Source organism: Pleurodeles waltl, chromosome 7 (assembly GCF_031143425.1).
Source record: "Pleurodeles waltl isolate 20211129_DDA chromosome 7, aPleWal1.hap1.20221129, whole genome shotgun sequence".
NCBI lineage: Eukaryota > Metazoa > Chordata > Amphibia > Caudata > Salamandridae > Pleurodeles > Pleurodeles waltl.
This window is the reverse complement of record NC_090446.1, coordinates 389,963,284-389,976,377: the sequence shown is the minus strand read 5'-3', so window position 1 is coordinate 389,976,377 and position 13,094 is coordinate 389,963,284. Positions and strand designations below refer to the sequence as shown.

General features: G+C 44.6%; 1 protein-coding gene across 3 annotated transcripts in view; it reads left to right on the top strand.

Annotated features, from left to right (window-relative positions):
• Window positions 1–13,094, top strand: part of ERGIC3 (ERGIC and golgi 3) — a 446,879-nt gene that overhangs the window by 173,432 nt on the left and 260,353 nt on the right. For all 3 annotated transcript variants that reach the window (XM_069243844.1, XM_069243842.1, XM_069243843.1), the window contains one exon: window positions 10,883–10,940. In XM_069243844.1, the coding sequence (XP_069099945.1) occupies window positions 10,883–10,940 (58 nt within the window). The remainder of the gene's footprint in view (window positions 1–10,882; window positions 10,941–13,094) is intronic.

Sequence of the window (13,094 nt, the reverse complement as noted above, 5' to 3'; positions counted from 1 at the left end):
CACTTTTGCCCACTTCACCATGGACAGTTTATTTACTTATTTATTTTTTATTTCAGTACATTTTTATTGAAGTTTATCAAAATAAAACAAGACAACAGGATGCATGGCCGGGTCCTACATATGAGTAGTGATGCACACAGATAGGGGTATATTAATGATATATCATGTATTTTTTTCAATAACTGTTTTTATTGAGTTTTAGAAACTGTAAACAAACAGTACCGTGCAGGCCATGCAATACACAATAGTCATACTGTATTACAGTACAATAGTGGAATCGAGCATGTACCAGCCAGAGGCCAATTGCATACAATATATGGGTGAAGCCCCGCTCCCCACCCACAAGAAATCCACATGAAACCAAACACGATATGTAAACTGTGAAAGATGGAGACATGGCAATACCACAGTTGATCGTCACCCACTCAATAGGCTCGGTGTGTAATATCCCCACCCTCATCCTCTGTATTGTCTGCAGAGCTCCCACCATTCACACCCGAAAACCGGTCCAGTAATGTACCCATGCCTCCAAGTCAGTGAGTGCCTTGTCATCCCTAAGCGTGCAGCGCATATGTAGTTCCTCAGCCAAACCCCACTCCATTAGGTCCCGTATCCAATCAGAGAGCAATGGACTCCGGGTGCTCATCCATCCAATCGCTACCGTGCCCTAACCAGTACCAATGCCAGCTGAGCTAACTTATATGGAATATTCTGACCCCGCAGCCTCTGCACCACTCCCAATAGACAAGCCATTGGTGTTGCCTTTATCTCCAAACCTGTCACTTCCTCTACTTTCACCACCACTTCGTGCCAAAAATTGTTCACCATTCTACAATTCCAAGCCAGATGCAAGAAGGAAGCACCCAGCTCACCACATCTTGGACACCCTGCGCTGTGCCCCAGGTCAATCTTATTTAAACGAATGGGCGTGAGGTACGTCCTGTGTACAAAGTTAAAGTGCAGTAACTTAAATCTGTTATTACGTGACACCTTGCACACCATGGAGAGTGCTAGATCCCAATCAGAATCCGACATGGGTGCCCCCAGGTCCCTCTCCCAGGCCCTGTGACTTACTCCCTTTACTGTCGACTGGTCCTCCCGGAGTGCTTTATAAAACTGGGTGATCAAGTGCAGCCCTTCACCCCAGTTAAGCAGGCCCTATAGTGTTGAGGAAGCCCCAGGAGCCACCGGGAAACCATTCTAGATCTCACATGCCAGACTTTCGAGCTTAGCGGAATTGACCAGATCCCACACCGAACAATTCCCTAGCCTCAGCAAAGGCAATGAACTCCCCCTTAGGGTAAAGATCCCCAACTACTTCGCAACCGCGCAGTCTCCAGGCTTCTACGGACATTAACTGTTCCATTTCCTGAAATGGCAGAAGATCCCAAATTCTGAGTTCCTGGTCGAAGGGAGCCCGTCGAAGCACATGTTTAACAGCTTGCTCCCAGATCCCTGATGTGAGCCTCGCCAGATGGGGAACAACAGTGGTAGACCTGCCCTCGCCATCAAAAGATACACCAGTGCCTGCCTATCCAATCCTCCAGTAAACAGTCTCTTCTCCCAATTATCAGTATCTGTCATCCACTTAGCAGCAAATTGAAGATGCGCTGCATAATAATAATGTCTGAGATTGTTAATCGCTAGCCCTCCTCCCTCAAGATCACCCTGCAGAACTGACAGAGCCACTCTCCTGCGTCGCCCAGCCATACCAAAGAAATTAAGAGGCTGTCCAGCTTACGGAAAAACCGAGCAGTCAATGGATAGATGGAATTCTGAACCAAGTAAAGGCACCACGGCAGAAAGACCATCTTTGCTACCGCAGCCCCGCCCTTGACAGATAAAGGTAATTTATTCCAAAAAGAGACCAAGCGCTCCAAACCAGAAACCACTGCTCAACATAATGGGTATTGTGTGCAGCCACAGTGTGTGTGACCCAAATGCCCAAGTTATGGAAACTCTCAATTTCCCACCGGAGGCCAGCCTCCGGCAAGTCAGCCAGGGGGATACCGCAGAGGGAACCAAGGGGGAACAGGAGTGATTTTTTTTTTTTTTCGGATTGACCCTAAGGCCAGAAACAACCCCAAACATCTCTATCCTCTGTAGCAACATTGGAACCAAGACACTAGGTTCCCGGAGATAAACTAGGACATCATCTGCATATAGAGAAACCACATGAGTGACCTACCCCACCCTGATCCCCCATGGAGCCAAGCCCTCCCGAAGCCATATCGCCAACGGCTCCAAAGCAAGAGCAAAGAGGAGAGGCGAGAGCGGACAATCCTGCCTTGTGCCCCTACCAATCTCCCAGGCATCAGAGAGTTCACCCCCCACCCAAACCTGCGCAGTGGGAGCAGTGTATAATAGACTCACCCAGGCACAAAAACCAGAACCAAATCCCACACCACGCAACACCTCCAGTAGACACCCCCCACTCAACCGTTTCAAAAGCCTTCTCAAGATCCAAAGAAACCAGCGCCAATTCAGTTTTCTCACCCTCCTTCTCATGTAGGACATGTGCCAGATGACACAGATTGTAAGAGGTGCTGCGACCAAGGATAAACCCACACTGATCCTCGTGAACCAGTCCCTGAATCACCCCATGAAGTCGAGAGGCCAGGATTTTGCAGAGGATCTTAACATCACTACTTAACATAGTGAGCGGGCGATACGATGAAGGATCACTGGGGTCCCCAAGCGGCTTAAGCATCAAACAGACTATGCTCTGTTGCATTGATTCTGGCAACCCGCCACACTCGCGGGCCTCCTTAAACACTTCCAGAAGCTTCTCCTTCAAATCCAAAGAGAACGTCTGATACAATTCAATAGGAAACCCATCACCACCCGGAGACTTAGACTTAGACATCACAGCCATTGCTTCGCTCACCTCTTCAACAGTAATCGCAGCATCCAGAGCCTCTCTGCTCTCCGCACTCAACCGTGGGAGACACATCCGCTTAAAAAAAAAACCTACTCCTTCTCCTGGGGGGTACCGGACCAGCCCTCAAGACACTCCGCAGATGTTCTACCAGGACCCTCAAAATATCTGCATGTTTTGTAACTGTCTCACCCTTCACATTTCGAATATGTAGTATAGGAGGGGACTCCACCTCCCTCCTCAGAATCCACGGCAGGAGTTTGCCAGCCTTATCCCCTTCCCGATGTAGGCGCTGCCTATAGGCTTTGAGGGTGACCTGACTCAAGGTATCCCAATAATCATTAACTTCCTTGAATAATCTAAGATCCTCCCTTTCAGCTGCTCTTGTTGTTGGGAGCTTCTGCCGCAGAGCACCTAGTCTCTCCTCCAGCCCTGTGAGTTCACACTCCATTCGCCTACGCACTCCATAAGCCGTGCCAATGCAGACCCGCCGCACCACAGCCTTCATGGCCTCCCACTCCAGTCCCCTAGAAGCCATTGTATTCCAGTTCAAGTCCATGTAACCAGTAATGGCCTCCCCCACCCCATCCCTTCACCCCACATCCACAAGAAATTCTGCCGGTAAACGCCAACTACGCGCAGCACTAGCACCAACCATCCCAATTGTAATTGCATCAAGACAGGAGCATGATCAGACAGAAACCAACCCAAATGTGAGACCTCCAGTACCTGAGAGCCGTGAAGACCATCTAAAAGAAATCTATCCAATCGGGCGTGAGTATTATGGGTTCTAGAGTGACAGGTAAACTCCTTACCCTCCAGATGTAACTCCCTCCAAGTATCCCAAAACCCCAACTGACTCATTACATCTGTAAGTGATCTCACCATCTGGGGCTTGGTCCCTAGCTTCGGCGGGAGGCGATCCAACTCCCCATTCAATATACAGTTCTAATCCCCTGCCCAAATAATAGGCTTATCCACACTCACCCCAGGTTCTCCGGTATGTTGGTGTAAAAGGAGGCATCATCAATATTGAGTGCATAAGTGTTGAGAATAATGACGGGTGAGCCGTCCAGCATGCCCTCAATTAGAACTTACCTCCCCTCAATATCAGCCTCACTATACGTATGGGTAAAAGGAACCCCTGGAACCACCCACGCTGTTACACCCCTCGCATAATAGGAGAAGGAGGAAGAAAACCTTTGACCCCCGCAATTTCTTAGAGAGCTTCCTCCGTCATGTGCGTCTCCTGGAGACCGGTGATGTGCACCTTCTGCCTTTTTAAAAAGGAGTGTACCCTGTATCTTTTGGTGAAGCTCTTCAGCCCCCTGACATTCCACGTCAACACATTAATCTGGTGACCCATATTGGTACTGGATTACCAACTCCCACACCTCCTCACATCGTCCATCCACCCAAGAAGAGGTGAGAAATGTATCTCATGCCGTCATGCCATAACCCCTGCACTGTAAAACCAACAAACATTGAAAAACTGTGCCAATTAAACACCATAAACAGTCAGCCTCCACCCCGTACATACAGTATAACAACTGAAACAAACCACCACAGCCTAACCCTGCTCTCCCATTCAAGACCTACCACAAGCGTGGAGTGATCACCCCCACCCCGGCATCCATATAGCATTGCCCACCCATGAAACCAACATTGCAACATGTTATTAGCATTGCCCCCCCCCCCCCAATAAAATCCAGCCACACCCATATAACGACAGTGCCCCTCCAGGGCAAGGTACACTATCACACAGCATCACCATCAAGAAGCATACCGCTTCCAAACAGGACCAGGCTTCCCCGGAAGAAGGCACGACAGGTAGAAAGTCAGTCCTGCGCGGAGGCCAACAGGGAGTCCAATTCTGGCCTTCCGCCAGAGCCATCCACCGACCCAGCAGGTACTGCCGCCATCGTCCCATCCTGTTGTATCTCGATCCGGAGGACAGGGTCTTCCACCGACCCCCGAGCCACAGTGTCCTCCGTCAGGCCACCGTCACGGATCCGCCAGTAAATATACTTCCAAACTGTTCAATAGGAACCTAGAGGAATAAACATTAAATTTGTAATTCTGCATTACATTGTCTGCACTTCTTACTGAACAGACCCAGGCCCACCGAGCACGATGCAGATATTGTTGTGATTCTTCCAACCTGTGAGGATGGTGTTTATGCCAATTGTAAACCACAAGTACAATAAATGAAAGTCCAGTTTGCTGAGGAGGGGATGTGAAACAGTTGTTGAGGGATCCTAAGTGACCGTGAATAAATTAAGATTCAGGTTGGTGTGGAAAATAGGGTCTGGGGTGCCCTCAAGCTGGTCTCAGAATGAACAAATATATTTACATTGGAAAATGTATTCAAAATCTCCTACAGAGTCTTTAGCCAATAGAAATTTAGGTGAATCAAACTTAATTTGCAGAATCTGGTGAGAGTCCAAAATGCCCTCTATATCATCCAAAGTTTGCAAGGGATGGTGGTAAGAGGGATATTTTATATCTAGTGATATTTGATGCCATTTTGCCTGTGTTGGAGGAGAAATGTTATTAGATTTTCAATCACCTTGACACTTATTTTGAATAAGATAGGTTCTAAGGCAAGCACATTTCTGTAGGAGTTTGTATATTTTGAATGCAATATATCCTTTGCCTGAAATGGAGGTAAGGAATTTTGCATAGTCAGAAGGATGTCATTTTAACAAACTTTAATTTTTAAGACATTATAGACTTCTGAAGTGGGGATAATATATTGATCAGTAATCACAGCAAAAGATAGTGGGGAATAGAGGGTATACAGGTCTTTCACGAGGGGAAAGCCCAATTTTGCACATAATAAAAAAAATAAAAAATGGGCTTACGGATCATTTTGATGTGCGGGTCAAACCAAATAGAAGAGTGATCCAATTTTTTAAACCTGTTTTGGAAGCTTCTATCAAGGGAATATATTGCTGAGATGGTGTTCTTAGGAATCTGGTAGGAGTGAGAAGTCTTCAGTTATTTCAGAGTTAGTAAGTTTCTCAAACCTAATGGGTTAACCAGCTCTGTTTCTTTGTCAACCCATGAGAAAGAGAGGGGAGTTCTGTGTTTAACCCATGTATAGCTTGTCTGGCAAAAAAAGCTATTTGGTAGTTATTAAAGTTAGTTATTCCTATTGGAGATGAAGGTATCAATGGTCTTATGAAAATAGACTGACAACTCGAGGGAGTGTTCAGAGCATAAACATTTTTTTTGGGGGGGGGGGGAGGCAAGGGGGCAACCATCATTTAAATGTTTTGATGCAACCCTACCAGGTAATACATTTTGGGAACTACGCTTCCAACATATTTTTAATTTTGGATAATAGATCATGTTCATTATGTGATCTTGTTTTTTCTGCTAAATATTTTTTATATTCAGTTCCTAAGTATTTTAGACAAGAAGGTTGCCACTTTAAATTAAAGTATTGGGCCGTAAGTGGTAAACATAATCAGCTCAAGTGAAAAAATTACTGTTGACCTTCAGTTATTGCAGCCTTTATAACCTTCTATCAAGTAGGCTGCTCTTTCAAAGTCTGCAAATTCCTAGATTGACAGGTGCTATGTCGGAAAACTGTGCCAGAGTGTCTCTTGTGAACATCTGCAAAGATTCATCATGGAGGGCATGGCACACTTTACTGAAACAGTGTTTGGATATCTAGTCCATAGAGAAATGCAGAGTGCACAAAGCAGTATGCAGGGGCCTATTTCATTAAGGCCATCCCTTCTTTCCCTGGTAAATCCATGTACCGCTTGCTAGAATTAATTCAAAGAAAGTGCATCTAAGAAAGATTGTTGGAGAGAAAAATTCTGCTTATCCTTAACCACTATTCTTTAGCTTTATTTTTTAATTTTTTTATAAATTACCAAGTGACCGTTTGTCTCTTTCTCTATGAAATGTTGTGTTCAATATCCTTTTACATTTCTGCTGTGAAAATCAGAGATATGTTGGGCTCTCTTAGGAGTGGAGGCTTAGAACTCCACATCTCCTTTACTTCAGTGCTGACGCAAATAATGACATACTTAAGTTACACACTAATATGTTAAATGTATAGGTTATAATACATATGTGTATGACATTGTATCTGGGATTCTCGTGTACCATTCTAAGACAATAGCTAGAGGACTGTCAGTGTAAATGAAAATTGAGTTCTCAAGATCGGTAAGCATGAGAACACATGACAGGTCTCTTTGAAAGGAGGTACGTAGGAATAGGGCAACCGGGTGTCCTTCAATAAAAAAAGATGAAATTGAGGCCAATTAAACCACTCCCCTTTTTAGGTCGAGCATTAGCGTTCAGCCTGCTGTATACTAAAGTATACAATAGAGTGATTTCCAGCGTTCATTTGTTAGTTGCAGTGTCCTTCAAAACCCCGTGCTTGCTAGTGGTCAGTTCTGCCTCTTTGTCCTGCCTTTTTTCACTTTGGGAGCAGCACAAAGTACTGTGTAATTAAACTATGTCCTGTTTATCTCTTCTGTAAGGGACTTTTATTTTGGCATTTGCCTGTTTCACCTCCACAGTGTGTGTGCTTGTTTAGTTACTCCTCCCCACCAGCTCCCTCTGTAAACATAAACCAACAGCAGAGGGGGGCTTTTCCTGGGCCAGCTCACCCTCGCTCTCTTCAGTTTATTATTTTCAGTCTGGGTGGCAATAAAAGTCCAGTCAGTAATTTACAAGGCTAGGAGCTCTAACTCGAGCAAATACAAGATTATTGCATTCCAAATGCTTGCTTTATTTTTGTTTGGCATCCGGGGACATGTCTTCCTGCTTTTATGAGCTAAAACGTGTCCCGGATTTCAAAAACAAATCTTCGGCTGGCTAAGTTTGGGCCATAGGTAAGGGGTGTTAATTGGGTCAAGAAAAAAATCTTAATTGTTTTCCTGCCACCACCGACTGGTTGCTAGGCAGCTAACTGGCTGTCAGGTGACCTTGCTTGTATCACATTTGTCTCTTCTACATCATTTTGTACATGTACATTTCGCACGCCACAAAAGGATATTATGTTCGAGCTTCCCCAAAGGCTGAACGATACTTCAACCTCTGCTCCACACCCAGATATTGGCTTGCCTGAGTTGCCTGTTGTGAAAATGTTGTGTGGCTTCAGCTGTGCGGAGAATGCATGTGTGATGCAATCCAATGTCAGCACAGCACCAAAGGATTTAAGAGTGTGGGAATATGAAACGATGGGTGGACCTAAAGGAAAAGCTGTAGGATTATTGGAAAACACGCGCACTCTGTCGATAGCAGACATTATGGTTTCAACAAAATACACTTAATATTGTACAACTATCAAACAATGGCCTGTGTACTTCAGGAGCCTTGGGTTGTTTTTGTAGCTTTGCTTCAATTGAAAGAAAATTGATAAATTGCATGTGAAAGTCTTAAGATATTATTCTGGTTTTAATTTTCTTTTCCTCCTCTTATCCCAGTATTTTGATGATTTCACGAAGCAAGGGATTCTGTATTGACTTGTCTAAATATACTCTAACCTCGGACATTCTTTCTTCACCTCCACACCACATTCACACAGATACAGGAGGACATAAGGAGGGGCAGGGGCCAGAGATGCAGGAGTTTCCCTCAAGAGGGGGCGAGGCATATCAGACATGTTATCACAGTATAGGATGCTGCTGTATTCTTACCATCCCCCAGTGCATTTGTTAATCAAGCAGAGCATTCATCCCGCATCCGCCAAAATATTCCTATCACTTTTAGGAAATCACCCCCACCACCAAACACCCTCCCAAATCTCAAGAACATTCCTCACTCCACCTGAATTCAGACCCCACTCCAGAACATTACCAACTTAACCAGATCCCCCACAGGCAATCCTGTATACTCAAGTAAGGTTAATCCACAAATGAAGTGAGCATTACAGAAAATCACTTATTTTATGCAAATTAATTTTAAAATGTGCTCTATAATAACACTCGCTCTCAGAAAAAAACGATTTAAAAAAGTCTGGACAGAAACTGACCCTCGTCTGCTTATTACTACTGTATTTTTAGGTTAAAGCAGATATGTTTTTAACTTATTGTTTCCCTTTTACTAATAAATATCAGTTTGTTTTACACTCATTAACGTAGCTGATGGACTAGTTTTTGTGGGAAATGTATTGCGCTCTGGTGCCACCTAGCAGCCAGCTTGTTTACAGTCAAATATGTATTATTTCCTAATGTGACCTGCATTTAAACTTATTTAATTGTTGTCTGCTGTCTGTATGTCTGCTGTCACCTGTCTACTGTCGTCTGTCTGCTGTCTGCCTGATGCTGTCTGTCTGCCTTCTATCATCATCTGCCTGGTGTCATCTGTCTGCTGTTGTCTGTCTGCTGTTGTTGCCTGCCTGCTGTCATTATCTGACTGCTATTGTCTGTCTGATGTTGTCTGTCATTCTGTCTGCTGTCATTCTGTCTGCTGTCATTCTGTCTGCTGTCATTCTGTCTGCTGTCTATCTGCTGTCTGTTGTCTATCTGCTGTCTGTTGTCTATCTGCTGTCTGTTGTCTATCTGCTGTCTGTTGTAATCTGTCTGTCTGCTGTCGTCTGTCTGCTGTTGTCGCCTACCTGCTGTCATTGCCTGTCTGCTGTCGTCACCTGTCTGCTGTCATCCTCTCTGCATACTGTCTGTCCGCTGTTGTCTGTCCGCTGCTGTCTGTCTGCTGTCATCTGCTGTGAGTCATCTGTGTTCCCTTTAACCTTTTTTGTTCCCTTACTTGTGCTTCTTGCTCTCTCCGTTCTATTTTAATTTCATCCCTCTTGTGACTAACTAGTATTTTCAGAGTGTCTCATGACTCATTTTCATTGTGTAGGTGTTTTCTAAATCAAAAGATATTTTTTAGCTTAATTTGCAGTTTTAGTAGAAAAACTTAGAAGTTGGCCATTTGATGCCTAAAGCAAAAGACACCACCAACACACCTATAAAAAATAGCTGCTGTGTTTTTTATTATTACTGTTTCACGAGTGAGCCTTCAAAAATATTAATAAGAGATTTTGCTTTTTGTGGCAAATTATTTTTTTAAAGGGCCAAACAAATGAACTATTTGGCCCTTTTTAGGTCGAGTCATAGCTGCTTTTCCGACCTGTTGTTATCTATTTGGTCTTTTAACCATGCCCACCAAACGCCTATTACTATCGCTTGTTCAAGGGCCTGCCTTTCAAAAATCCTTTGTTATCATTGGTAAATACTTTACGTTTGTCCCTCCTTGTGGCGGTTTGGTTACCGCCTTGAACATCAACACTTTAACATGTCTAATTACACTTTTGCTGATACGTTTGTCTGCGAGCAAACTTCTTTTCCTTTTGTGTGTCTCCTTAACGCTCATGCCGTGGCGCTCTGAATCGGCTGGCTTATGTGAAACTGTTTTACTTTTCATTTTCAATTTATGTGGCAAGAAACGTCCGGTTAGGAGTTTACAAGGCTAATAGCTCTAACTGGAGCAAATGCGAGACCTATTGTATTGCAAATGCTTGTTTGTGTTCTTCCCACACTAATTAGGAGGATTTGACAAAAAGATACTGACATTTTCTACATCACGTGTTTTGATGTCCATATTTTCCATAAATCAGCAAAAATGTTGCATCAAACAATTAATGTGACTAAAATGTATTTGGAGTGCCCTGATTTGTGAGGCACTCCCAAATAATGTCTGGATATGTCAATGTTTTATATCCTTATAATAGTTATGTGATCAGCACAATACAGTATGCCCGAAGGTATGTTAAGATTACAATTACTTTTCTTTTTCTATTAACTTGTAATGCTGCTGGCATTCATTTTTGTAGTTTTATTAAATGGATGAATGCATGTCAGTCATATCTCTTGTGTAGGCTAGATTGACATTTATGCTGAATAGATGCTTTAATTTAACTTATTATTATAAACTAAGTCTGCTACTGCTACTCTGTTCCTTAATAAAAATGAGAAACTATTTTTGTGTCATAAGTGTGTAGGTAAAGTAATGTGCTCAAATCTGTATGTTCTACAGGTTGCTGGAAATTTCCACTTTGCACCTGGGAAAAGCTTTCAACAGGCTCATGTGCATGGTAAAGTATTAGTTATGTTCCTAAAGCTACTTTTGTCTACATGGCATGCTGCATCAGATATATTCACCCAGCCCTACGGAAACCTTATGTTCAGTGCATGTGTGGCTCTATGTACACATGCTGCATACTCGTGCCATCTAGTGTTGGGTCTGGAGTAGTGCAAGTTGTTTTTCTTCGAAGAAGCGCTCCGATTCATGGGATCAAGTTACTCCTCCTATTGGTGATATTGCGCATGGGCAGCAACTCCTTTGTTAGATTTTCTCTTTGCCATCTGGTTTGGATGTGTGTTTCTCCGCTCCGTCTTTTGGCTCGCTCCAGTTCTAGTTTCTTTCGCACTTTATCTATTTTGAAAGTATTGTTTTTTACCTCGCTTCTCCCATATTAGTGCTCTCCTCGGTTAGTCGGGTCGGTGCACCGACTGCCTGCCCTTCGGGGCCCCAACTTCGGCCTACCTTCCATGCGGCACCAAAGGAGATGCTACCCTGATGGAACGGACTCCATTCTGCTTCTGTCCTCTGTGCCACGCCATATTTCCTCAACCCAACCAAAATTTCCTCCCACCGACCAGCATCTTGTGTGCAGCCTCTGCCTTTCTCCGGATCATCGAGAGGCTAATGGCGATGCCTGTAAATCCTTCCGATCAAGAAGACCCTTTAAGACCAAAGAGCTTGTCTGTTGGAAATGGCTCACAAGTCTCCGGATGTCACCCCAGCCATCTTCGGAGAGGACCCTGCTCAAGAGGAACTTGCTCAGGAGGAAGAGGCCATTTTCATCTAAATCAGTTCCCACTCAGACGTCCAGTTGAACATCAGAAGTCACACGATTGTTTCATCCTAGCTTGTGAGTACAGTGGTCCCTCCTACCCACCATAAGACCGCAAAATGTCTCTTCAGCCCCTTCTCGAGGTCGATGGTCTGTTACTGCTATCAGGCCATTGTCAGTACGGAAAGGCTACTTCTGATGCCCTGCCCTACCCTCCAGCTAGGCACCAAAACCATCTGCAAATTCCTAGATGCTGTCCTCAGCATAGACCTCATGTTCCTCAGACCCAAAAATTGTTTACGTAGTGATTTGAGCCTCTGCGCTGAGCCGAAAACCATCAGCCTGTACTTCGGTGTCAACCAAGCCACACCGACTGAAACCTTCAGTGCTGAAAACATTGGAGCAGAAATCATCGGAACATACAAACTCGGTACAGTCTTCCACTATCACTTCTCCAGTGGAGTCAATACTGGAAACCATGGGCGCTCGTCAGTGCCACCTCCAAATACAGGAGATACAGGGCGTATTCTTCCCATGCCATCCTCTCCCATACTTCTTAAACTGAAACTTTTTTTCCAGGAGTCTTTGAACATTCCTCTTCCAGTCAAAAAGAGGACCAAGGTCAAGGCTACCCATCCACCACGTAGACCTTTTCCACCACCTCTTCCTCCACCCACTTCTCCAACTCCTTCTTCGCATTCACCCTACTTCTTCACCTCCATCCTCTCCACATTCTCCCACCCACACCAGGAGATTACACTCCTCAGGGTTCTCCTCTCTTTTCTACTGGGGATTTAGGTGGGCCTCAACATGACCCAGACCCTTGGGATGCTTATGATCCTGACCCTATCCCCTCTTATGATCCCGACCTCTACCCTGCACGCCCCTCACACCTGAAGACACTACCTCATACCAGGAGGAAGTAGCTAGGGCAGCAGCATTTCACAATGTGGAGCTGCATAAAGACCCTATCGAGCAGGATTTCCCATTTGATACTCATTACCAACCACAGGGACATTCAATATCTCCCAATCCTTCCTGGCATGCTTCACTATGCAGATGAGATCTTTAAGGAGCCTGTCCACTCTAGGGTCATCACACCAAGGTGGATAAGTAATGCAAACCAGCTCCTTCTGATCTTCTCTACATTAGATCTCAGATTCCACCCAATTCTATTGTAGCCACCACAGCTCATAAGTGAGCCAACAGTCAGGTCACTGTGAACTCTCCTCCCCCCTGAGAAGGAGAGTAAAGAAATTAACACAGCTGACGAGAGTCACAGCACAGGCCACAAATCACAGGTATATTTCTAAATCACAAGCCTTGTTAGCCAGGTACAACTGAGCACACTGGGATGAAATGAAGGAGCTCCCCCAGTTATTACCAGATGAG